Source organism: Equus quagga, chromosome 15 (genome assembly GCF_021613505.1).
Source record: "Equus quagga isolate Etosha38 chromosome 15, UCLA_HA_Equagga_1.0, whole genome shotgun sequence".
NCBI classification, from domain to species: Eukaryota; Metazoa; Chordata; class Mammalia; order Perissodactyla; family Equidae; genus Equus; species Equus quagga.
In genome coordinates this window covers 74,238,813-74,265,182 of record NC_060281.1, presented here as the reverse complement: position 1 = coordinate 74,265,182, position 26,370 = coordinate 74,238,813, and the positions used below count along the sequence as shown (strand labels likewise).

Here is a 26,370-nt window from a genome sequence, read left to right as displayed (position 1 = left end):
GCCCGGAGCAAAGGCTGGGAGTCCCTCCGGGGGACCGCAAGGGGGCCTTCCAGGCACTTGCTCCTGAGCTGATGTTGAACAGAAAATGACACCGTTTGCCCCACTGAAGCAACCTGTGCCTCATTAGAGGACCCCACTCGCTCCGGGGAGCCCCCGGGACCTCTCAGTGCTTCACGGCTGCGGAGGGTACGCCCCGTGCCCCCGCCTGTGGAGCCCCAGTTGCCTCCTCCCTCTCACACCCATCCCCGTCTCCGTCTCTCCCCCGCCATCCTGACCTCTGCCTCCCTCCTCTCTCTGTTTCCCCCATTCCTGTCCCCTCCTCCATCACTCCCCTGCCAGTGTCGCCAAGGCCCTGGGTGTGAAGACTGTGGCGGCTGAGGCCCTGAAGCTGTTTCGGGAACACCCCGTTTTCTCTGAAGTTGTCTCGGACCAGGAGGCAGTGGCCGCCGTGGAGAAGTTCCTGGGTACGTGCCAGGTCCTTTCAAGACCTGACCCACTGGTCCGGGAACTAATTTGCTGTCCACTTGGGGCCACAGGATTGCATTCACCACAAACTTCCCTCACAGTTCTGTCTCCTGTCCCTTCCTAGAACTTCCCATTAATGAAGAGAATACAGTGCAGTGGTAAAAATAGGAGGGCCAAAGCCACAAATGAAGATGTTTGATAACCATGACAGTAGGGGACAGTAACTGAGTATTTTAAAAAGGTTGCTTCTGAGCTTCATGGTAGCCAGGGTGAAAAAGGAAAGCATGGGCCTCAGCTGTGGGCTCAGGGGTGGGTCTGGAAATACGTGGGACTCTTTCTAGGTTCAGCCTAGGACAGAGATGGCAAACAGACACACGCACACACACACCTGCGTGCACACACATGCACACAGGGTCGCAGATATGCTGCCACCTAATTCTCCGCACTGGCAGTCAGTTTGGCTAATCAACCACGGCTCTCCTACTCAGGCGATGCTTCAGAATCCTTCTCAACACAGTGCTCAGGCGACTATCACCATTTTATCAATGTTAGCATCAGGATGAAACCTAGCCCTGGCTCAGGTTGGGAGGTCCGTCTAGGGTAACGATGGGGCTGGTCCAGGACCTGAGTCTGTGGCCAGGCCAAGAGTGGACTGGCTCATAAACCCCACGCTTTACCCAGGGCCCGACAGTCCCCTTGCACCCTGTGGAACTCGGGCCCCGCCCTCACCTTCCCCTCCTCGGGCAGATGACGAAAAGATCCTGGTGGAGGCCGCCTGCGGGGCAGCCCTGGCCGCCGTCTACAGCCATGTGGTGCAGAAGCTGCAGGGCGAGGGGAAGCTCCGTGCCCCGCTGTCCTCGCTCGTGGTCATCGTCTGTGGGGGCAGCAACATCAGCCTGGCCCAGCTGAGGGAGCAGCTGGGCACGAAGGACGGGCTGCCCCAGTGAGGACGCCTCCCCGTGTGCCGATCCCTGCCCGGGAGACCCCTGCAGGGGCCGGAGTCTCACCAGCTCCCCGCTGCACACCGTATTCTCGTGCCCGCTTGTGGGCCTGTGGCCGGGCCAGCCAGTCACCCTCCTGTCCTCTCTGACGCTGTGCCGAGGGGCCAGCGCTCCTGGAGGCGGGGCCTGGCGGTCAGCAGCCAGTGAAGCTGTGAACTGAAGCTCTTGGCCGTCTGTGTGACCGCTCTGTGACGGTCCTTAACAGAGTGACAACCGCCACACACAATGTACCAGGCCCCAGAGCAGCGTGGGCGGGAGGGACCAGGATGGAAGAGAGGTGTCCCCACCCCAGGCCTTTCCCCCAGGGAAGGTGGACAGGGCTGTGGTCCAGGGTTGAGGAACCACCTCGTCCTTCCTCCCCGGAAGCCCGAAACCCCATCCTTCCTCATTTTTCTACCGTACAAACTTTTTCATTGACAAAGAGAAATATTTATGAAACGAAGATCCTCCGGATTCTCCATCATTGCTGTCTTCCTCCCTCCCCTCCTTCACCCCCACACCTGCTCTCGGCCCAGCTCTCAACAGCAAGTGCCCCCCGTCCTCTCCTCGGGAGCCCACAGGGAGGCCGGGACCCCGACCCCAGCTGGGCTGGTATGCTGGGACGGGGCATCCTGGCCTGGCGGGGAGCAGGGCAGGGAAGTGGCGCTGCACGAGAGGGCTCGGGGTGGGACAAGGGCTGTCTCCATGGGAGGAAGAGCCAGCTGAGGAGGCAGAAGAGGCAGACCGTCCTTCCCAATAACAGTCAGACCCATGGGAGCAGAGTAGTGAGCCCCCCATCCCTGGGGGTGTGTACACTGACGACGCCCATCTCCGGGACAGGGAAAGAGTGGACTTGAAGTCAGTGTCGTGCAAACTCTCCAGAAACAGGAAACCCTCTCTTCCGAGGAGAGTGTGTGCTAAAGCCAGCATACAAAACAGACAGAGGAGCTGCCGGGCGGCCTGGAGGCCTGCGAGTAGGCGAGGGACCCCACTCAGGACGTCCCCACACCACCCACAGCAGCCCCAGCGCACTTTTTTGGATCCCCAAGTTCAGAGTGAAGTCTGAGAGCCATGCCAGCCGTGGGGACGCCGCTGTGCACTTTCTCCAGAGCGTCCACGGGCACCTTACACACTCTAGGTTCCTTCACCTTGTTAACTGTCTCCAGAGCAGGGCCTTTTGTTCCTTTTGTCACAAGGTATCTCCACGACCTGACAACAGTGCCCGGTGTGCAGGACACGGTCCACAAATACTTGCTAAGGAACGAGCGCTGAGTGCCGCCCCGCGGGGCTGCGTGCGTCACGGCCGCCATCACAGCAAGCCCTCGCCACCCGCCAGGGAGGTGCTGCTCACAGCGCCGCCCCATTTTACAGAAGAGGCAACAGAGCCTCAGAGAGGGCGAGTCCCACAGCTCGGGTGGAGGCAGGATTCGAGCCCAGGTCTCTGACTGCAGGGCTGTGTGCTTTCCTCTCCCCAGGCACACAGCACTGGGCAAGTCTTGTCTCCTGTGGCGGCTCTGGGGAACATCGGATGCAGAGGGACGCTGTTTTGCGTTGATCTGTACCCTACAGTAGGACCTGGGAAGGTCCTGGTGGTTAACAGGGCCCTAGAACAGGACCTATAAACACATGGATGGATGGACGGACGGATATGGACAAATGGATGAGAGATGAATAGACAGATGGGTGTAAAATGGATGGGTGGGCAATGTGTGGGTGGATGGATAGGTGATGTGTGGGTGGATGCGTGGGTGACGTGTGGGTGGATGCATGGGTGATGTGTGGGTGGATGGGTGATGTGTGGGTGGATGGGTGATGTGGGTGGATGCATGGGTGACTGTGCAGATGGACAATGTGGGGATAGGCTGGCAGATGAATGAATGGATAGATGGACAGACAGGAGGATGCAGGGATAGATGGCGCAGAACCCACACCTGAGAGGGGAAAGGCGCCGCTCCAGCCCTCCCACTGCCCCAAGAAGCACACACAGGGGCCACAGGCTCTCTTGTTTAATGGTGGCACAGCCTGCAATCTGGTTCCTACATCAGGGAAGCTGGGGACCCTGCCTGAGGCCAGGGGCAGGCCCTGGGTAGGGGCAGGGGCACAAGGCTGCAGCACGGCGGCTGTCACCCCTGCCCACCCTGGGAGAGAGGACACTCGGGCCCCTCTAGCCACAAGTCACCAGAAACTTTGGTTTTTGTTTGTTTTCAAGTTTCTGTCCCAAGGAAGCTGCCCAGGAGAAACAAGGGGGCTGTTTCCCGAGGGAGCAGTGGGGCTGGGGATGGGAGGAGCGACGCCAACCGCTGGCAATGCCCAGATCTCGGGGGCAAAGACCCCACACGCTCCAGAGTGATAGGCAGGAATGACGCTGGAAGTAGGGACCAGAACAGGCCCCTCCTGCCCTACTGGGGGTCCCATAACCTGATCCAGGACCCCTCCCAAGCCCTCAGGAGGGGGCCGCATGAGGAAGAGGCCCCAGGGTAGAAGAGACAGAAACACAGAGAAAGAGAGGCAGAGGGAGGCGAGGGGTGGCGCTCACCCACGTAGCGGGCGAGAGAGTCAGTCCTGGGCCCACCGGGATCCACGCCCCCCAGGAGATGGCCCAGAGACAGTGAACCTGGCAGGCCCAGGTCCCAGATCTGGGCACAGTGGGGCGGAGCCCACGGAGGGGCGGGAGGAGGTCAGGGCGCAGCCGATGCGGGCGGCCCTGCGGGGTGGGCAGGGGCAGCAGAGCAGACGCAGCCTCAGTCCCACCAGACCTCAATGGGCAAGAACTTCCAGAGGTCGGGCTGGCCCATGTGCAGCAGTCCACTGAAGGGCGAGGCGCTCCACTGGAACGGGGGCACCTGGTCCCACGTGGGGCCACTGGCCGCCAGAAAGCGGAAGGCCTTGGCCAGCGCCATGCTGGTCACCTGGGGGCGGGGGCAGAGCAGGCTGCTGAGCCTGGGCTGGGCTCCGACCTGCCCCAACCCAGGGGGCCCTGGCCCAACCACAGCCCAACTGTGACCCTGACTGCTGCCCCGCCCTCTGCTTTGACCCCAGCCTTCACGCCCCATCCCTGTGATGATGGTGACCGAGCCCACCCCAGCCCCCTCGCCTGGGCGGGTCAGCACCTTCACATCGATGCCCCCGTGGGAGCGCTGGCGCAGGGCCGGGAAGGGGTAGGAGCCGTTGGCCGGGTTGAGGTCGGAGCGGGCTGAGATGGCATTCTCTCCGTTGGGCTGGGGGCTGCACTCTTTGCACAGGGACAGGGGGTCGTGCAGGAAGTCATTGTACCTGATGGGGAAAGGGGGAAGGGAAGGAAGGTCAGCTGTGCTGGGAAGGGGAGGCCAAGGAAGGAGCCACACTGCCCACGGCCGCGGCCCCCAACACAGCCCCGGCTCTCAAGGCGCCTGCTGCCTCCACCCCCTTCACCTGCTCACTCCACACACCCTCAGATCACACACACACTCAGGCAGCCCTGCCTGTGGGAACCCTCTGGGCTCCCATCCCAAGCCCACCTAGAGACCCCGTGTCGTCCCTTTATAGCATCTCTTGGGACTCAGACGGTCCTCGTTACACGTGCACATCAGCGTGAGCCCCTGATGGATCTCTGATCTCGCCCGAGGCAGGGTGCTCCCTGAGGACAGCGGGCACGTGCTCGGTGCCTGTTGCTCTGGCCCAAGCACCCTGCCCAGTGAAGGGTGGTCATTCAACAGTGGCTGGGCATCCTCCCCGTCACGTGAGGATGGCAACAGGACACGTGCCGAGTGCCCCGCGGTGGGCCCTGCAGCACCGGGTGCTGTGGACACGTCGCCCCGGCCGAGCCCCAGCTTCTGGGAGGTTTACATGAGCGACACAAGCACAGAGAGCTCCCCGCACCTCATAAGCTGGATCATGGAGTCCAGGTCATGCACCAGCGACTGGTTCCGCCGGAAGATCTGGGCCCGGGGGCTCCCATTGTAGGAGAACCAGTCCCCATACTGGGCCACCAGGGCCTGCAGCCCACTGGTGTTGAACACAGTCTCAAAGGACCTGCGGGGACAAGGATGGTCACTCACAACCCCCAGTGACCTCAGCTGGCCACGGCCGTGCCAGGGAGGTGGAGGGGCTGCCATGCCAGAACACGATCACTAACAACCACGACCGTCGGGACAACAACAGCGATGTCTTTTGTTTGGGCGGGGGGTGGCTCGGTAGGGTGACCACACTTGGGCTTTGGAGTCCAAGAGAAGTGGCTTCAGATCCTGACTTCACCAGTGACCAGCTGTGGGACCTCGAGAAGGTCAGGTATTCTACTCTCTCGGAGCCTCGGTTTCCTCATCTGTGGAGTGGGAACAGAGCCACCACCACCACCCACCATGATTGTAAGCATCGAGTGAGAACCCAGGAAAAGCACAGGGAGCGGCGAGAGGTGACGGCTATGCGGCCCCCTTAAGGCAGATCCAGCTGGGGAGCCATGGCCAGGTCAGCTCCTGAGCCTGGCCATCCTGTGCCCCGCTGTGGGTGCAGACCAGGAGGCCACACGGATGCCGACCTCAGCCCACAAGTGCACCCCCAAATGGCCAGGGCTCTCCTGGCGAGGAAGGGAGTGGGTGGGTTTCTTTGCTCCATGGGTGTCAAGAGTCGCCTGGGGAAGGACCCCCGCCAGGAAGGAGAGCTGAGCGAGGGCCAGGGCAGAGACGGGGGACGTACGGTATGTTGTAGCTGGCCCAGTAGGTCTTCTGGTAGAGTTCCGAGGTCTTGTCAGCCACCACCACCATACCCCTGGGATGGAGAAGAGAGACGGGGCAGGAGTGGGGAGAAAAGGGACTCCCGTGGGCACCGCCCTGCTCAAGGACCCCGAAGTCCCCACCACCTGGGGGTGGATCACGTCCTGAATCTTTAGCCCAAGTTGGTGCTGCCTTCCCGCTCGCCCTCGTTCAGCAGGCCTCCGAGCGCTTGCTGAGGCAGCCCCCCGGCCGTGGCGCCAGTCCTCCTCCCCAGGGCACTCACGGGAGCTGCTCCAGGATGGTGAGCACCCTGCTCCCAGGGCTGGGCCCACCGGGGACGAACGCCTTGTAGTCCACAATCATCCACTGGTTGTTGTAGCTGCCGGGCCAAGGACAGAGGACTGAACACACCCTGGGGCCACTGCCAGAGCCTCCCTCTGCCCCCAGGGCCCCGCACAGCCAGGGATCATGGGGCAGGGGTGGCCTGGGGGCGACCAGACACCCCACTGTCATTCTGATACTGTGGCTTGACCAGGTGTCCTCGAACCCCGCTCCAGAGTCGTCTCTGGCTCCCTGGCGCTTACTGGAACCGACTCTGCCTGACGTTCCAAGACCCGCACTAGCCAGTTCCAGGGTCTCTGGTTCATGGCCCCATTCACCCATGTCCCACCTTATCAGAAGCCCTCCCCACCGTCCCCAGGGCTCTCAGCTTCCAAGGTCTCTTCCTGTCCCTCTGGAGACCTTTCCTGGGTGGAGGAGCCTGCAGGACAGAGGCAAGTCCTTTGCTTCCCTGAGCCTCAGTTTCCCCATGTATAGACAAGGGAGGGACTCTAGGATTCTTCCAGCTCCAATGAGAATCTGTGAGAGGGCTCTGCAGAGAGGTGGGGCGTGGGGCCCTGGCGCCATGTCAGGTCCCCTGGGGTCTCAGTATTAGTGGGGAGACTGGCCCACCTCTTGGATGGGGAGACCACAGTGCGAGGAGCCCACTCACGTGCCACTGTTGAACCTCTTGAAGGTGTCTGCCCAGGAAGCCCCATCCACAGCCAGGCGGTTGGCCACAATATTGCGCACCCACTCCAGCACGCAGTGCTTGGGCTGCACGTACTTCCACAGGGCCGGGTTCCTGTTGCCGATGGTGGTCTCCAGGGTCACCTGTGGGAGAGCCGCGGAGGCAGTGCACTGAAGGGCCACCTGCCTTACAACCAGGGCACGCTGCCACCAAGTGGCAGTGCTGCATCAGTCAGGGTTCATATGTTGACTGACTTACAGTCGCTTAAAACATCAGGTCCTGGTTTCACTGTTCCTCACTGCTTCCTTAGATGAGCACTGAGGGGGATTCATGATCATGCATCCAGCTTTGCCCCGGGGAGCAGCCCCTGAGAGCCCCCAGTGCTGCTCCTATGGACCCAGTCCCCCTACCTAGCGGGCCAGCTCTTTCCCTGAGAAACAGCATCCCATTTCTTCCTCTTTCCTGCAGGTTCACAGGGGAAGGTGGGCGGCTGGAGGCCGTCAGCCCGGCAGACTACCACACTCTCAATGAACTCACAGCCCCCCCGGGAAAACGCAGCCCGGCTATTAACGCCCCTTCTTACTGAAGGTAAACTGAGGCCTGGAGACGCTTGCCAAAGGGCACAGCTGGCAAGGGGACAGGCCAGGATTTGATCCCCAAACTTGCAACTCTTAAACCAGCGCTCGTTCCCCTATGGCAGGATGTGAGTGTGCTTCTGCCTTTTTTCCACAAAACTAGAAAACAGCTCAAAGACGGCAGTAGTCATAAATGTGACGTTTAAGAGAGGACTCCGCAAAGCGAGTCCCTCACTGGCAACGCCCAGGTAGAGACGGCGTCCTCCACTCCCTCCACTCCGTTCCCTCCTCGTTCCTCCGCCAGTGGCTCTTAGCATCAACAGCGCCAGGACTCAGGCGAGCGGCCTCAAAGCCCCGGAGGGCAGCTTCCTCTCTCTCTGGGCCGGCACTCAGGGAGTCTGCAGACTCAGAGAGGAAGCACGGCATCTTCATTTTCCTAACGACAAACTGAAATTCAGCATCTCCTTCCACTGCTAACAGGTGACACAGCACAGTGGTATCGGTGGTACCCGAGACTGCCACCAACAGAAACCACAGATGTTTTCCCACCATGTGACAGGGTTGCACGAATCTCAAAATATCACTTATGCTCCTCGTTACTTCTGAATTATGGCAGGTGGCACACCCACTACCAAATCTTATTTAACGTGCTAATAAAGCACGACGTATATTATATTTAAAGTTTACCTATATAATATTTCGATAAGCGCATTTCAGTATAATTGGTTTCCTTTATGAGCCCATATATTTTGGTTTATGCATCTGCAAACATTATTCTGGGAAGGGCTCCACAGCTCCCCAGACTGCCAAAGGGGTCGTGGCACAAAGACAGTTAAGGACGTGGATGGAAGGAAAATTTCCTGCCCTGTCACTTTCCAGGCACCTGTATTAAAGCCATCTCAATTGTCCCTGCCCGGCTTCACTCTCCCGACCCCAGGCTGCAGCAAGGGGTCCCCCACCCACGGCCTGGCCCTCTCAGGCTTCTTTCCACATGGGGGGGGCACTAAATCCCACACTGCTCTCAAAAACCAACGGAAAAGGAGTGCCCCCACCGGCCCCGGGGATGGGCGGCCCCCGCGTCCGGGCCTTTGGTGAAGCCAGGGCTCGGCTCCTCTGCAGCGTTGCCCCAGCGACCGCGGGGCCCGCCGCCTCGGCCCGGGCGCCAGGAACAGACTTCTAAACGGGTCTGGACCCCAGCCAGGAGAGCCGATCAAAACAACGCATTGTGAACAACCTTTATTCAGAAAACCGGGCCAGGTTAGAGGGCGTCGTGGACAACGAGAGGGAAGGCAGCGTGAGAAAGAGCAAGGTCGTGCGGGGAGAGGAACGGCTTAGCCTAAATACATAAAGACAAAACGAGGCCACTGAGGTCAGGGATGTTTCAAAAGGCCCAAACCAGCGATTTCTGAGGAGCTGGGTTACAATGCAGAGTCCCAGGCCGGCTGCGGTTTTGGGAGGCCCTGGCGGGGCCTGGGAATCCACGTTTAACAAGCCCCCGGTGGTCCAAGTACCCCGGCAGGAGAACAGCCTGAGCCCTGGGTGGGGTGGGGGCTGCGTCCACCTCATTGTCACTGTGCCCCGGCTCCTATGGTCACCAGAACACCCAGTCCCCGCCGGCCGACCAGATGCATCCTGCTGGTCCAGGGCTGCAGGGGAGGAGCAGCCCGGGGAGAGAGGGGCACTCACCAGCCCGCTGGCCAGGATGTAGAAGTCGTCACAGGAGAAGATGGTGCCGGGGTAGGACGAGAAGACCAGCCTGTTGCCAGGAGCCGGCGGGGCGTCCTCTGTGCGGGGAGAGCGAGGCGGAGTGCTGGTCAGACAGGCCACGCGGGGACCCCGCACTCCCAATGGGGAGTGGGAGTGTCCGGGGGGAGGCAGGCCTCAGAGGAAGCCCCCACTCACCCCGACTCCATCCTTTCTGAGATTCAGCAAACCAGGCATTTGACATATATGAGTGTGTGTGCGCACACGCGTGTGTGTGTACAAAGGAAAGCTAGGAGCAAAAAAATTAAAATAAAAAAATGTATATACGTGTTTTTATATAGCTATATATATTTAGTTTACTAGTATCTTTTTTGGCTTTCTTTTTTTGTTTTAATTGCAAAGACATTGTAAAAAAGACAGGTTTTGTTTTGGGTTTTTTTTTTTTTCCAGCTTTATTGAGGTATAACTGACAAATAAAAATGGTCTGTATTTAAGGTGTACATGTGATTTGATATACACACACATTGTGAAATGACCACAATCAAGCTAATTAACTCATCCATCACCTCACACGGTACCATTTTCGTGTGTGGCAACAACACTTAAGATCCATTCTCCTAGCAAATTTCAAGTATACAAGACACTGTTATTAACTGGGACGCCGTGCATCAGATCCCCAGAACTTACTCATCTTATAAGGGAAACTCCGTGCCCTTTGGCCACGTCCCCCCGTGTCCCCTCCCCGCGGCCCCGTAAGCACCGTTCTACTCTCTGCTTCCATGAGTTCGACTCTCTCAGATCCCGCACCTGAGAAGGGACCGTGCAGTATTTCTCTTTCTCTGTCTGGCTTATCTCACTTAGTATAACACCCTCTGGGTTCGTCCATGTTGTCAAAAATGGCAAGATTTCCTTCTTTTTTAAAGCTGAATAATATTCCACTGTACACGTGTCCCACTTTCTTCATCCCTTCGTCCATCGATGGACACTCGGGTTGCTTCTGTACCTGGCTATCGTGAATGATGCTGCAATGAACGTGAGCATGCAGACACCTCTCTGAAATCCTGTTTTCACCTCCTTTGGACAAATACCTGGAAGTGGCATTGCTGGAGATGCGAGCACCGACTCTGGAGGGAGGACACCTGGGGAGAAGCCCAGCTCAGCCCCTAGGAACTGTTTGGTCTATGGAAGCCACTTCGTCTTTCTGAGCCTCAGTTTCCTTATCTGCCAAGTGGGACCAACCATCCCTCCCCTACACAGGGCAGGGGTAAGGATTTGGTTTACAGGGTCACAGTGGTGAAGAGCTCCTAGCACAAGAGCGGGTGCTCAAGGGTTAGCACCACCTAACAGACCAGCCTTGTCCAGACGGGCTTCAGGTACAGGGCGTTCTGGGGTAGCAGCCAGGGCCCCTGCGGGGATGGACCGAAGGAGCCGTTTCTGTATAACTCACGTATAAATAAAAATAAAAAGGGCAAAGTCATGACCAAACAGCTAAAACTGCAAGGGAAAACCACCAACATTAACGGTGCTTCTTTGGGGACAGGGGGATTACAGGTGACTTTTATTCCTTCTTTGTGCTCTTCAGTATTTTCCACAGTGAACATATATTACTTAAGGAATTTGTTTTAACTAGTAAAAATTAGTGTGGGAGTCAAAAGGTGAAAACAGCCCAAACATCCACCAATAGATGAGTGGAGACAGGAATTGGAGCCTAGCCATCCCACGGAATATTATTCAGCCATAAAAAGGAAGGAAATCCTGACACCTGCTACAACACGGATGAGCCTTGAAAGCCTGATGCTCAGGGAAAGAAGGCAGTCACAGAAAACCAGGACTGTACGATTCCATTTATGTGAAGTGCCCAGAACAGGCAAATGTGCAGAGACAGACAGCAGACTGCTGGGGCCCAGGGCTGGAGGGCGTGGGACGGAGAAGGGTTACTTTACAGTTACAGGTTCCTCTCGGGGTGATGAAAATGTTTTGGAACTAGACAGAAGTGGTAAATACACAACACTGCGAATGCAGTAAAGGCCACTGAACTGTCCACTTTAAAACGGTTAGTTTTATGTCACGTGAATTTCACCTCAATAAAATAAATAAATAAAACTACAACTAGAAAATTTTTAAAAATTAGTGCAGGTTTTTATGAAGTTCTAGAACAGGCAAAACTAATCCAATGGGAAAGACATCAGAAGGGTGGCTGCCTGGGGAGGGGGTGGAGATTAACTGCAAGGGGCGCAGGGGGCTTGCTGGGGTGATTGAAATGTTCTCTGTCATCACTGAATGGCAGTTACATGACTGCATATGTTTCTCCAAACCCATCAAATTATACACGCTATGTAATTAAGCTATCCATCAACAAAGTTAATACCCCCAAAAACCCCAAACTTCGTCTGGGAGGTCATTTATCACCCATCAGAATGGCAAAAATTGAAATGAACCATAATACTCAGTGCTGGCAAAGTTGAGGGGAAAGTCAATGGGCCCATACTGCTGGTGGAAGTGTAAACTGGCCCAACCATTTCTGGAGCCCGCTTGGCTGTAGCCATGTAGAGACTGACATTTTAATCACGCCCCTCTTTCGACCTAGCGTTTCCACTAGGAAACACCTCTGGGGTTCCCATTTACTTGCCACAGCACGGTCCAACACGGCACAGAGCTGGAAATGGCCCAAATCCTCAGCTGGGGACTACTGAAGGTTTAACAGCCAGCTGTTAAAAGGTGGCCCGATCATGGCAATGTCGAAACTTCTCCAAGGCTGGCTGTCGAACAAAAGGGGCAAGCTGCCCACGATCCGTAGGCTATGGGCTCATTCATGTTTAAAAGAACAGAAAGCAAACTTTCTAGGGCAGTGAAACCATTCTGCATCATGCTGTCATGGTGGATTCGTGTCGTTGTGCATCTGTCAAAACCCATAAAACTATCCTAGACTCAGAGTGACCTCGCATGGAAACGAGGGACTGCAGCTGATAATAAGGGATCAGTGTTGGCTCATCGGCTGGAACAGAGGTACAACACTAACGCAACACGTTACTACTGGGGGCAAGTGGGGATGCTGTACTATCGACCCAATTTACCTGTAAACCTAAAACTTCTCTACAAATAAAGTCTATTAGGTAAAATAAAGATCCATATAAACACATACAAATGCATGCAAACCAAAATGGCAACAGCGGTTTCCTCTTGGGAGGGTTCTGGAGTTTGCGGGGAGCGCATCAAGAAGGAGAGGGCCTGGACAGAGGCAGGAGAGAAGCTTCTGGGGGCTGGGAAGATTCTGTTTCTCGAGCCGGGCGCTACACACAGGTGTGTCAGTGTGCAAAAGTTCCAGCTTACACTTACACTTACGATGTACACGCTTTTCTGTAAAAAGGTCAACTTCGAAGTTTACTTAAGTTTAAATGAACGGGCGTTTGGTTGTCTCCAAACTGTGACCGCAGGTGACATCCTCGCACTCCGGCTCCAGGCGGAAGTGGAATGTTCCCCTAGGGCCAGATCTGAGCCGAGAACGGCGGGACGGCGGGAGTGACAGATTTGGAAATTTATTAGCCGCCGGCTGGGCGCCTCTTCCAAGTGGCCAAGCCAACCCCCACTCTCCTCCGCGGAGGTGGGGTACACAGCCCCCAGGCTCCTGCCACCTTCCGGCGACGCTAAGTTTTTAAGTTTGGTAAGAAGGAGGCACTCAAACACTGGGCAGCGGCCACCTCTGGGGTGGACACTGGGGCCAGGGCTTGGGGGGAGGGGGCCCTTGGGGTAGCGGGGCCTGAGCTGCAGTTTCCACATTCGACAGGAAGAAGGTGTTCCTGCATTCCTCGTGTAGCTGATTGTTTGCAAAAATGGCTGCAATTCTTCCCAAGCAGCTACGCCATCTGTGACGTGACCCTGGTGTTCCTTCCATCAAAAGGTGGGGCCTGCTCCCCACCTCTCAAATCTGAGCTGGTCACCTGACTTGCTCGGAGCAACAGAATGCTGTGCCCGTCCCAACCAGCTCTCAAGAGGCTCCCACGCTCCCTGTCCAGGCATCCCGTGAACAAGCCTGAGCCAGGCTGTGGGAGGATGACAGACCAGCTGCCCTATCACCCAGCAGGTAGCCACCCCCAGACACATGAATGAGGCCACTCTGGGTCAGCCAGGTGGCCTCAGCTGACAGCAGGAGCACCCGCGAGCCCAGCCAACATCAGCCAGGCCTGGTCTGGGCTCCCCAAACAACCAGCTGATGCACAGACATGTGAGTAGAAATAAACTGTTGTGTTCTAAGCTTTTGCTGTTTTAAATTTGGGGGTGATTTGTTACACAGCAATAGCTAACTGATATACCTTATGAAGTAAACATTAAAAGGAAATAAACATGATAAAAATAAGATGAGCTCTTAGAATGGCCCAACAGTGCCCCCCGTGTGTACGGGGCCAAGGCCCCCAGCTCCCAGGACCACCCCCGCCCTGTGCACCCACAGATGTGCTCACACCCTCATCCACCCACCTTGGGGGCCTTCGTGGAACTGGAACCAGTACTTCTTGATGACGCGCAGCATGCTCTGGTAGGAGTTCCAGGTGTTGTGGGCAACAAGGAGGTCCCTGTGGCCGGGCAGCAGCTTGACGAGGGCGGAGCAGGCGCCCGCGCCCAGAGTGCGCCTGGCCTCGGTCTTGTTCAGGGCTGGCTCCAAGTCCCCCAGGTCCCCGGAGATCTGCAGCAGGCTGAGCGGAGCCGGGGGCCAGGGGTCACCGGGCCGGCCGCGGCTGCCAGCACGTGCCCAGTCCACAGGGGAGGAAGCCGAGGCTCTAGGGGGTCAGGCGACGGGTCTGAGACCGCAGAGGCAGGATGTGGCAGAGGCGGCGTTGGAAGCCAGGTCCATCTGGCCCTTCCCCCCGCCCTGCCCACTCTGGGGGCGGCACTTACAGGAACCCCAAGGGTTTGATGGTGAACCTCCCAGTGGGAAAGGCCACACTGCCTTCATAGCTGTCCTCTAGGCCTTTCAGCTGCAGGAGGGTCAGCCGCACCTGGTGGGGGCAGGGGGGCAAAGGGCAGAGAGAGGTGAGGCCTCTCCCCCAGGCTCACACCTCCTCCTGCAGGGGGAAGGGCTGCGGCCTGGGGACCCACACAGATCAGGAGAGGCTCAGGTGCACCCTCCAGGCTCCAACCAGCCCTGACGCCCCCTTAACCACCACCCACCCCTCTATGCCAAGCACCCTCCTGCCTTCAATTAATTAACTGTACGTCCCCGCTCTGTGCCAACCCCAAATCACCCCACTCAAGAGCCCAGCTCAACGCCACCGCCTCCAGGAAGCCTCCCAGCCTGCCCTGGTCCACTGTCCATGGCTCCCTGTTGTGAGTTTAGCTACAGTTTAGCTGAGCTGCTGCCTCAGGCACCAGTCTCAGGAGGCTGACTTCTCCCCGTTGTCATTGCCATTGTTCTGCAACCATGGAGCCTCATCACCATGGAATGCAGCCCACAGAGCCCTGGCCAGTGCTAGGCGCACACCAGGACTCAGTAAGCATCTGCAAGATGGAGGCACAGACAGGCAGGACTGAGAGATGGGTGGGGGGGGGGGGGGGGCGGTGAATGAACGGGAGGCAGGAAAGGCTTTTCTCGTAAGGGCGTGAGTAGGAGGGGGAGGGTAGTGAGCAATTCTACTGAGGCACAGGGTGCAGACGTGGCCCAGGCTGGAGGTGCTGAGACCGCCGTCTCCCAGAGACTGCCCGTGGCGCATGCTCACAGTGAGCCTCCCGAGGTGACTCGGGATCCACAAACAGGCAGCTGCCCTGGAGCCCTGGCAGCGGTGCAGCAGAAGGACACCTGCCAGTCTCTGTCAGCTGCCGGTGGGTCAGCAGCTCCCCCAGGAAAGGAAAGCAAACTCACTGTGACCAGACTCGCCGGGCTTTTTCGCTCTCCTCGGGCCCTCTTTCTCTTCTGTAAACATTTTGCACCTGCACCTGATGAACCACCAGACCAGCCCCTCCCCGTACCAACGAGACGGCATGCGGACAGTCAGCTGCACGTCTCCAGCCACCCTTCGACACTAGGTGGGCGGAATGGGCTGCGTGATAGACAGGCTGGGGCGGATGGCTGGGGTTCCACCAAGGGGAAGGATGGAAGGACGGACAGCTGGGGACCAGACAGATGGAGGAACGGCAGGTCGGCCGGGAGGGATGGAGATGATGACGGGCATAAGGGTGGCTGGGCAGCTGGACACACCAAAAGGCTGGCCGAGAGGGGCAGGAGACAGGCGGGTCGGCCAGCTGGAAGGGCAGCAGCCGCCACGGTGGCAGGTCCCCAAAGCCGCCCCATCCCACTGCGTGTGGCGGCCGCGCCCACCTGGTGCCAGTAGGCAGAGTCCTTGTTGGACTCCATCTCCTCCTGCATCCACTCCAGGTTGGCGTCCAGGAAGCCCTTGAGCCTCTCGCAGTAGCCGACTTCATACTCGAAGGGGCCGCAGTAGTTTACCACCGTGTTCATCCAGTGCATGTAGATGAGCTGTGGAGCAGGGGCAGCCGGGCCGCTGTCTTCCCCGCGGATCCCCGGGCTCAGAGTCCTCACCCCCACCCAGGTCTCTGAAGAGCCAGGCTCCCTGGGGAGGCCACCTCTGCTCGCGCCGGCTCCTGTCGCCAAAGGCCCTCCTCGCCGACCCAGCTCGTACCCCCGTCAGGGCCCAACGCCTCTGGACATGTCCCTCTGAAAGCCTTTAGCATTCAGTCTGTCCCAGATTACACCTCCTCTATTACTGGGGGCCCTGATCAGTACACGCATCCAGTCAGTCAGTCAACTACCATTTTTCTGAGCATCTACTATGTCCTGCCGCAGGCACTGAGGACACGCAGGGAAGGCACTGCCGACTCAATTGGTCAAGAGGAGGCTGTGCCGGTTTCAGCCAGGCTCAGGAGGACTTCCGCGCCGCCCCGCCCCATGTCACGTGAGCCAGCCTGGGCGAGCCCGCTGGGGGTGAAAGAGCACGGGAGCCCACTCGTCCCCGTCAGTCCCCGTCACCCCAGCTGACGGAGAGCCAACCCCAGACACGGGACTGAGGCCATCCTGGGCCAGCGGCCCACCCAGCAGAACTGGCAGATCACGGCAGAAGCACCGAGAGCCCAGCCAAGATGAGCCAGGCCTGGCCAGGAGCACAACCCACCAGCCGGCGTCCCGGCGGAGGAGGAACGCCTGCCGACCCCGGCACGCCCCAGAGAAGGGTCGGATGCCCATGGCTAACGCTAAGGTCACTCCACACGAAACCCCAGGACAACCCTGTCGGGGAACTGCCATTATCCCCACTTCACAGCAGAGGAAACTGAGGCACAGGCAGGTGAGTAACTCACCCAAGGTCGCCCAGGTAGTGAGCCAAAGAGCCAAGATTTGAACCCATGGAAAGATGGGGACTTGTAATTTCCCAAAGCACAGACCTCACTGGGCAGGGGCTCAGGGGAAACGTGCGGCCATCCCCGCCACACTGGACATATTCCTAGCAGCACCCAGTGCCCCGAGATTGACGGCTTAGGGACCCCCGCTCCGTCGCCATCTCCCTGAAGCACATCCAAATTCCACTCGTTGCTCGAGACCCCAGTAATACGCCACCTCCTCCATGCAGCCTTCTTCTCCCCCCAGAAGCATTTCCCACGTGCCTGTCCTACTCCAGGCGCTGGGCCAGGTACAGGGGACACAGCTGGGACAGAACTCAGTTACTGTCCACAAGAAGCCCCGGGGCCAGTGCGGGAGGCTGCAAGGCACACTGGTTAGAAGCAGAGACTCTGGTCAGACAGAGCTGAGTTTGAATGTCAATTGGCTGTGTGACCTTGGGTAAGTAACTTCACCTCTCTGAGCTTTAGCATCATGCGTTCAGTGGGGGGTGGTCATGCGTCCCTCGAAGGGCTGGTGTGTGGCTTATGAGACAACATGGGCAAGGCACCGGGTATGTGTGTGGGGGATTCCTCACATGAGAGCCACTTCTGGCCTTGCCTCAGTGTCCCTGGCAGGCTATGTGTCCCTGGAGTGAATCACGTCTCACTCACCAACAAGCACCCAAAACAGTAGGGGCCCGGACCAGCGTCCGACCACCTCCCCCATCGTCCAGGTCCCGGGAGGGCATCCAAAACTACAACTGGGTGTCCGAACAAGGAGTGTGACTTTCATCAAAGCTGCCACGCTGTGTGCTGTCATCTGTCACGTGCTCTCTCCCCCCCAGCGTCAGGCATCTCAGACTCATCCATGCGGCTCATCCCTCCCCACACTCCGTCTGATGGCATCGTGTGATGGTACCCGATGGGGTCACCCTGCACCACTGGGGGCAGCTCAGGGCTCCTGCCTTTGGGCTGTCGGGGTCACCTAATGCCTGTCCCTGGGTCACCTCCAGGTGCACGCCTAGGGAGCGGGCCGCTGGGTCCCAGGGCTTGGATGTGGTCAACTCTACAAACTACTGTTCAAAGTGGGCGTCACGTCTCCACCCACGGCTGGGAGAGCGGCCGTCACAGCGCGGCCGCACCCACTTCTGACACTGTCTGACTTCTGAGAGTTAGGATGGTGCCTGTTATGAAGCCCAAATCACGTAAAGCAAAACAACACATAGTGTGTTGTTTAAAGATGCATCACGTGTGGTAAAGCTAGTTTAACAAAAGTGAGAGGGTGGAGACACCTCCAGGTCCACCCACGGACGATGGATAAATAAAACGGCCCGTCCGTCCAAAGCAACATCATCCAGCCATAAACAGGAACGTGTCCCTGACCCCATCAGCACATGGATGAATCCTGAAAACATGACGCTAAGCAAAGGAAGCCAGTCCCTAAAGGCCAGACTGTGCGATTCCACATACACAACACGTCCGGAATAAGCAAATCCATAGAGACGGGAAGGACGTGAATGGTTCCTGGGGCTGAGGGGAGGCGCAAAAAGAGACGGGGCTGCTAACAGGCAGGGGGTTTCTTTCTGAGGTAGTGAGAATGTTCTGGCATTGGATAGTGGTGATGGTTGCACAACCTTATGAATATATTAAAAAATCACTGAATTGTACATTTTAAAATGGAGAATTTCATGGCATGTGAATTACATCTCAATATAAAGGAAGGAATGAATGAATGAAAGTAAGGGAATGACAGCCACCACATTCAGGGTGGTGGGTGCCTCCGGGGGTCGGGGAGGCAGGGGGCTTCAGTGTTATCAGTAGCATTCTAGTTTTAGTGCAGGCATTCATTTTAGCATGAAGCTTCGGAACATGGAATATGTCATGTACCTTTTCTATGCATCAAGCGGTTCCCAGTGGTACCCATTCGTTAGAAGTAAACTTCTAAGGAATGCATGTGAGCCTTTTCTCCCAAACTAGATGGGGGGCCAGGGGCCGGGGGCACCCACTGTGCACCTACCTCCGAACCCTCCAGCTCCCTGGGGAACACATTCCGGGGGTGGGGGAGGTGGGAGCCCGGGTCCCCCATCAGGCCCTTACCTGCTCGGACACGGCGGCCTCCACCACGCCCGCCGCGTAGGCCTGCAGGCTGTCATTGTAGTTGCCAGAGGTGCGCAGCTCCAGGAAGGCCCACCTGGAGCGGGGACAGGGGACCCAGGGTCAGCACAGGGCCGGGGCAGAGCTGGCCTCAGCTCGCACACAGTGGGCTCACGTGTTAAATCATAAAAAACGACACAGTGATGAACTGCCATTCACGCAAACGTCTGCCTGTCTGTCTGCCTGCGTGCACTTGTCAGAATAAATCCCCAAAAGAGGACCGGCTGGGTCAAAGGGCACGTGTATTTTTAATTTGAATAGATACAGACAAACGGCCTCCCCAGAAAGTTGCAGTAACCTTCATTCCCACCTCCCACAATAATACCACATCTACTGAACGGTTCCTCTGGGCCAGGCACTGTTCTGGTCACTTCCATCGCTATGAGCTCACTTAGTCCTCGTGACGAGCCCATGGTCCTACCGAGAGGCACCATGATGGTCTCCAACGTCCAGAAGAGGAGGAAATGAAAGCACAGAGTGACATAACTGCTGTGGTCAATGGGTGCGGCCCCTCCTCCACATCTGAGTCCTGTGTTGTGCGTGTGTCTCTGCAGTCCCTCCCACCACTGGCCAAGTGTGCTTCCCCACCCCTTGGTTTGGGCTTGGACATACCACGTGACTTGCTCTGGCCAAAGGGCCGTGGGTGGCTGTGGGCGGTTATAAGATCAGCCTCCAGAGGCCTCCCATGCTGGCTCTCGCCCACTCGCGCCTCTGCCATCACCTGAGAGAACACGCCCCAGCCAGCCAGGGCCAGGAGGACAAGAGACACAGAGCAGACCAGGTCTGCAGACCCACAGCATGGAGTAGAGCTGCCCTGGCTGCCCACGGATCTGAGGACAAGGGTTGTTGCTTTAAGCCATGGGCCTGGGGGCAGTTTGTTACACAGCACTGGTGCCTGACACTAGCTGATACACTTGCCAAAGGTCACAGAGCCGGCAAAGGGCAGAGCCAGGATTCCATTCCAGACGGGCCAGCTCCCACCCCACCTGTCAATCAGCTCTTCTCAAACTCTGACGTGCATCCAGGCACAGGCCCTGTGGGGACCCAGATTCCCATCGGGGGTCTGGGCTTGGCCCAAGAGCCTGTGTCTCTCACCAGTCCCGGGTGACGTCCACGCTGCCAGTCCCGGAACCACGCTAGGTATACACTGCCTTTCTCCAACGCACACACTCCTCCCTGCCCACTCCCTTCTTCAAATGACTCCCTTCAACCACTCACATCTTTGCGCAGGTGACACTTGAGGAATTCCATCACATGGTTTGAATCAGAATCCTTTAATTCGTTAAGTTACATATATTTTCTTACTTTTTTTGCTTGTTTATAGTTCCTTGGCTCATAGCCTTTACCCTTTTTTCTGTATTGTGTTTCTGTTCATCTTTCCTTATTGATTGGTGAAATTCTCTATATACACATTAGCCCTTGGCTTGTCACTAATATTGAAAATATGTTGGTACTTTAATTGATTTTTGCTTTTGTTTTTGTCAAACTGAGGTTTTCATTTCCGTGCAGCCAAATCTATCCATCTTTTGCTTTATGGTTCTGGATTTCATCCTTGCTCCAAGGACACAAAGATATCTACCCTGGTGACTTCCAGAACGAGGAGGAAAACATTTGTTACGGCAATTTCTATTAAGAAAATGAGGGCAACAGGGAAACATTAAAGAGACCTTGAGGAGGCTACAGACGAGGGGGGCGGCTCAGCCAGGACTGTCTCGTGGGAAGTTGGCTAAAAAGCCACGGAAGAACTCGAGAACAGCAATAGCTCTGCCCTAGAGAAGGCTCTGGAGGGGACGACTGCCAGAACACCCACACCCGACACTCTCGGTGAGCAAGGCTCCTTGCACGCCGACTGGCCAACCACTGAAGGTGTGCAAGGATGAAGGACATCCAGTCCTGGCCTTCGGAAAGCTAATGGTGGACGGGGGCTGACATGTAACAGATAATGAGTAACAGGGCAGCTGCTGTGATGAGAAAGGAATGAAGTGCCAAGAGGGTGCCAGAGGAGGAACGCTCCTGCTGCTACGGAGTAAAACCTAGGAAGGTTTCACAGAAGAGGTGCAGCAGCTTAGGGTTTTGAAGTTTAAGTAGGAGCTTATCTGGGAGAGAGAAGAAGTCAAAGAAGAAAGCCTGAGCTCTGAACATTCCAAAGCAAAGAAGGCTGAACCGACAAGAGCGCGGGGACTGGTATTGAGGCCTGCCACAGCAGATAACAACAGCCCCCAGGCACTGTGCGAAACATATCACATGTCTACCTCTCTCTCTAAATTCTCTCAAAGACCCTAAGACACGAGGTTTATTCTCCTGACTTTACAGATGTGGAAACCCAGGCTCAGAGAGGTGAAGCCACTTGCCCAAGGTCACAGAGCAAGTAAGTGGCAGAGCTGAGACCGAGACTCCAGAGCATGTGCTCTGAACTTAACTGGGTTTTGTGGAGGGTCTTTTTTGGTGGCAGAGGGGTTCTTATCAAAGGAAGATGAGAGCCATGAGCTTTGGGCTACTGACTCACATATAATCACAGACAAGGACAGAAAACCCAAGAGATTGGAATGAAGATTTTAAATTTCAAGGAGAGTGGAGGACAAAGAGAGTCTGGGCTTGTGGGGCCCCCAGATTTCATTTGAATCCCCAGGTCTCTTACACGCTGTGTACCTTTGGGCAAACTGCTCCACCTCTCTGGGCCTCAGTTTCCTCATCTATAAAATGGGCACAGGGACTCCCACTTCACTGGGTTGGGCCAGGAGGTGACACACGTTTTACACTCACTGAATATTTGTCTCATTGCAAACGGAGAGGGGAGTTTGGGGAGACCCAGTGGGTTTGGCGATGGGAGGAAGATTATAACAGATCCCCTGTTGTAACACATACATAACATATCCTAGAATACAGATAATATGCAGATCCCCTCACGATAAGACTGCAGGGGCTCGAGGCAGGCTGTACACAAACTAAAACAACAAAAGCTGTTCAGACATGAGGCCCGGTTACAACCAGAGGCCAGCAGCCTTCCTGCAGGGGGCTCCTGGTACCAAGCTGCCCCTCCGGGAGGCAGTGGGCTTGGTCAAGGCCACGGCGCTGAGGCCCTGGAGACAGGCAGCGGTCAGAGCTCAACCTGTGACCAGGTGCTCCCTGTGCCCCGAGAGACGGCTATGAGGGTCCTCGCGCACAGCAGCATTTTCCACCAGAGCCCAGGAAAACTGGAACCTCCTAAGCCGTCCGCCACCGGTGGCCTGATACCACAGTCTAGCCACCTGCGCAGTGGGTTCTGGAACCACGCGGCCGGATGCCACGTGCTGACAAGATGTCAGGGACAAGGTTTAAAACCAAAAGATTAGAGGAGGACAAATGGTAGACACAGGATAACCCCACGGATAAGCATTAATTACACACACACACAGCTATACACGTACATATGTATGTATGTATGTTTAGGACTGTGCATATGCATAGAAAATCCTGGAAGAAAGAGCTACCAGTGGTCATATATGGAAAGAGAACGAGGGGTTACCTCCCACATCCCATCTCACCTTTGTCAACTGCCAGAATTTTTACCATGAAAAGTCAATTACCTTTATAACACAGAAACTTCAAAGAGAAGTCAGTGTGGCTTCTTTCAAGCTGGGCAGAAAGGAGAAGACTGGAAGGTGACAGTGCCACCGCCAGCCCCACCAGGCCGCAGTCCACAAACATGGAGCTAGCCACTGCCCTTGCTCAGGAGGACGCCTCCGCACCCTTCCTGTGCCTCCTGAGTCCCAAGGGCACCGGGCCGACTCATTTGGATGGGTTTGACTTGGAAAAGCCAGAGAGGTGCTGTCCGCCTGTCTTTCCAGAACACCTGGGGTGGGGGACATTCCCACTCAGGAGGTTTGAGCCCTGTGTTGCCTCAGGCCTTAAGCCCTAATCAAATGACAATGACGTTTCCCATGACCCTGCAAGGTTGTCACCATCCTCAGAGGGAGATAAGGCAGCCGCCCAGGACCACCTGTAATAAGTGTCGCTGAAACCTGAGCTGAGATCTGAGAGGAAACCCGAAACTCTGCTTCCTACCTCCCTTCCTCGCCCTCCCAGCCTCGGCCTCCCCACCTATAAAATGGGGAGGCTTCGACCTCAGCAACCGGCCCCTAGGAGCCCAGGCCACTGTGCTGCCTGACAGCTTTGAGAAATTCTACCCCAGTCCCCGGCCAAAGGAACGCCGCTGGCCGCTGACGAGGGAGCGTTTCTAAAGCGCCATGTGGCCGTGAGTCTGCTCTGTATTCAGAGATGTCCTTTCAGCTTGTCTGGTAGCTGATCTTTTCTGAGATAAAATGGACAGAGGTCAATAAATATTGTTCTGCTTTGTTTTTAATGCACTTGCTTGACAAAAATAAAAAGTTGGCAGCACTGGATCTGTTTCCCCAATCTTTTTTGTTGTTTGTTTTCTGGAAAAGTCTATGGGTCACGCTGTGATTTTATGTCACAGGCGGCTAATGCCCCTGATCCAGCCCCCTCCAGGGTCTATGAAGAGGCCACATTTGGGGAAAGCCAGACCGTTGATGAGCTGGGCAGGGGTCACACACACACACCCACCCCCATCAGTGCACAGAGGGCCCTGGATGCCCTCCACTGTGAGGGATGTCCCCACCTTATCTGTGGCTGTCACTCTTTCTCATTTTTGAAGGTGTATGTTTCTCTTTTGTGACTTTTCAAAGAAACAGCTGGGTCATATTTACCCGTTTCACTGGGCTGGGTTTCTGCTTGTGGGCTGGTGGATTGGGGTGGTTTCCCGGCTTCCTAATAGGTTAATTCCCTCTTAATGGTATTCACTTCCTCTCCCAACTCCAGGGGGATGTAGGGCAAACAGCTGCCTCGGGGGATCAGCTCAGGCAAGGAGCAAAAGGTAAGGCAGGAGGGCCCGGCTTCCTCAGGACCAAGGCCAGAGCCGGGGCTGGCACGGCCGGCCTCAGAGTATCTCTGATCCCCAAGCGCCGAATCCTAAATGTTTCAGGCGACGTCGGGAGTGTCGGTGCAAAGTCAGACGCAGCACAACTGAAAGAGGAGGGATTATGGGGCAAGGGATGTGGACTTGACCCTGACAATCCCAGGACGCCCAGCGGTGAAATCTGAGGGACAGAAATGAGGAGAGATCCCAAGTTTATGTGAGCAGAAGAGTCGCATCCCCACCTCCGGCCTTCAATGAAGGAGACAGTCACCCCGAGCTCAGAGCTTCTGCTGGTCGGGGTCGGGACGCCCCAGATGTCTTTCTTTCATCTTAGTGGTTCCCTACATCCCGGCCCCAAGTGCCGTCAAACTCAGAGGGAAAGGCACATGTGAGTACAAGGGGAATGAGAGACTGGACAGAACAGATGCCAGAGGATGAGGTGAGAAGTGTGGAGGGGACCTGGACTCACTTCTCGGGCCTCAGTTTCCCCAACTGTAAAATGGGGGCAGAGGACACCTGCTCCTTTCTCTCACTCATTCCTTTCTTCAGTAAATAAACAGAGAGAGGTGCTTTCTGCCATCCCACTGAATTTCCCTTCGAGCCCCACATTCAGGTGAAAAACAGGCTCAGAGAGGTGAAGTGAGTTGCCCAATGTCACCCAGCAGTGACGCTGGACCTGGAAGAACTTTCCATCCGGCACAATCAAGGAAGCCCTCTCTCCACTTCTCTGTTTTCCATAATGGAATTGAGAGCAATGAAGCCCAGTGGAGGCCTCCTGGGGCCAAAGCCCCTACCCCACGCTGGGCCTCCCCTCTGTGCCTCCTCCCCTAGCTGGCACCCAGGCAGGGATTTGTCATGGCCTCTTAGCTCCGATAAGCAGGGCCCAAATCATGTGAGTCAGCAGAGAATGGGTTACCAGATTTCAGAGTCATGTTGCCACAGAGCTCTGGTTCCCTATAGACACCAGGCCACCTTGTGGCCTCCTCTCCCCAGGAGCCGTCCCAGATTAGCCCCTCCCAGCTCCCGTGTCTGCAGCAAATCCTCTCTCCACAGTCTCCCACCTCTCTGACACCCTCCCAAGCGCCACAAAGCACCAGAATGGAGGTGTCCTCAGTGTCCTGTGTCTCCCCAACACCATCGAGAACGAATGCATGCCAGGAAATTGGATGGGGGCAACAGTGGGAGACCATACCTGCTGGAGGGGCAGCACAGTCCAAGCCCTGGGATGAGCCCAGCATGGGACGTGGGACGGGGAAACTTGGGGTCCCCTAAGATCCCCGCACAGCCCGGATGCGGGGCCTGGGCCCTGCTGACAAGGCTCAAGGCAGACTGTCCCCACGCCCACTCATGCATGTTTCCCATCAGGCATTGAACGCAGACCCCGACCTTGCTCAGCTCTGCGTCCCAGTGTCAAGTGCACCCGGCGAGTGAAGGAAGGAAGGAAGGAACGGGCACAGGCCCCATTGCAAGGCCTGAGAGGGGCACCAGCCACCCTCCCAGCCAGAGCACGTCCTCAAGATCCGAGTCACAGACAGGGAAGCGCGAGCCCAGACGGCAGCGGAGTCAGACGAGAGTCACACACCAGAGCGACAGTCTGGGTCCCAGCAACAAGGACGGAGTGCTTGGCTCCTTACTAAGCATGTGGCCAAGCGACGTTACCCTGGACCAGGAGAGAAGCAGGCAGGAGCAGAGCCCAGGGATACTACCCGGATCTTCGTGAATTCAGGGACCCTGTTTTCGGACTGACCAGGAATCCAGACTCAGTTCTGCTGCCCTGGTTCTCGAACAGAGAGGCAGGGGGCTGGCACCCATGGGGTGAGCTACAAATCAGGAAACGAGAACTGGTCTCCTGGAGACCTACCAGCACCTCCCTGGTCCCTGCCGGGACTGGCCTCCGCGGGGATAGGAGTTACTGTACCAGCCACCAGCCATGGACCTGATCTAGATGGAGGCACTGTGCCCTGGGTGGCGGTCTCTAGGGGAACAGAGGTACTGTCACCCCTCGCTGAAGGCAAGGGACTTGTCCCCATTTGCTGAGGGATGCTACATTAGCCTCTACCCAAGGGGCACCTGGTCCAGACGGTGGTGCCGCAGCCTCAGAGGCGGGAAACTGACCCCCCGGGAAACACGGTGCTGTCACCCGCAAGAGAGTGGTCCCAGGGGCAGACGCGGTCCGGGCCCACGCAAGCCCTCCCGCGGCTGGCCCCGCGCGGGGTCGGGCCAACCCTTACCCGGTCTCGTGGATGGCGTTGGTGAGGTTGGCCCAGGCCACGGCGTCGGGGTGGCGGCCCTCCACCAGGCGGAGCTGGCCCGTCTTGGCGTCCAGGAGCACCGAGCGGCTGCGGGAGGCGGGCGGCACGGGCTCGTAGTGGACCCCGCGGCCCCCTGGGGCCGGGAGCGCGCCCGTGAGGCCGCTCAGGAACAGCCCGACCAGCAGGGCCAGCACCAGGGCCAGCGCCAGCGCCCGCGTCAGCGCCCGGGCCAGGCGGCCGCCGGGGGAGCCGTACATCAGGGCCACCATGACGGCGCGGAGCTGGCGCCGCAGCCCGCTCACGTGACC

General features: G+C 57.1%; 2 protein-coding genes across 6 annotated transcripts in view; one reads left to right on the top strand and one right to left on the bottom strand.

Moving 5' to 3' along the window:
* SDS (serine dehydratase) overlaps positions 1–8,957 on the top strand; it is a 15,956-nt gene extending 6,999 nt beyond the window's left edge. The window contains exons 7-8 of one of the 4 annotated variants that reach the window (XM_046639372.1): positions 340–464; positions 7,611–8,957. In XM_046639372.1, coding sequence (XP_046495328.1) covers positions 340–464; positions 7,611–7,795 — 310 coding nt within the window. In that variant the 3' untranslated portion in view covers positions 7,796–8,957. Of the gene's footprint in view, positions 1–339; positions 465–1,146; positions 1,909–2,641; positions 3,109–7,610 lie in introns of those variants that run through there. The other 3 variants (XM_046639373.1, XM_046639371.1, XM_046639370.1) reach the window with 3 other exon arrangements.
* On the bottom strand, positions 3,437–26,370 carry PLBD2 (phospholipase B domain containing 2). 2 transcript variants are annotated; one of them, XM_046639368.1, is made up of 12 exons: positions 26,042–26,369; positions 18,839–18,932; positions 15,729–15,887; positions 14,312–14,412; positions 13,895–14,109; positions 9,404–9,501; positions 7,125–7,285; positions 6,417–6,512; positions 6,117–6,188; positions 5,304–5,456; positions 4,556–4,718; positions 3,437–4,354 (listed from the first exon to the last, which is right to left on the bottom strand). In XM_046639368.1, the coding sequence occupies exons 1-12, from the start codon at positions 26,329–26,331 to the stop codon at positions 4,187–4,189; spliced, it is 1,770 nt and encodes a 589-aa protein (XP_046495324.1). In that variant the 5' UTR covers positions 26,332–26,369; the 3' UTR covers positions 3,437–4,186. The 2 variants fall into 2 exon arrangements, with proteins under 2 accessions (XP_046495324.1, XP_046495325.1); XM_046639369.1 differs by lacking the exon at positions 6,417–6,512 and having other exon boundaries at positions 26,042–26,370.

What these genes read in the sequence shown, in the direction of transcription:
- PLBD2 (XM_046639368.1), bottom strand. Translation starts at nt 26,331, where the DNA reads ATGGTGGCCCTGATGTACGGCTCCCCCGGCGGCCGCCTGGCCCGGGCG. An exon ending in AAGAGGTTCAACAGTGGCAC is followed by an intron (nt 6,513 to 7,124) that starts GTGAGTGGGCTC and finishes TTGGCCCGGCAG; the next exon opens with CTACAACAACCAGTGGATGA. An exon ending in TGGGCCAGCTACAACATACC is followed by an intron (nt 5,457 to 6,116) that starts GTACGTCCCCCG and finishes TTGTCCCCGCAG; the next exon opens with GTCCTTTGAGACTGTGTTCA.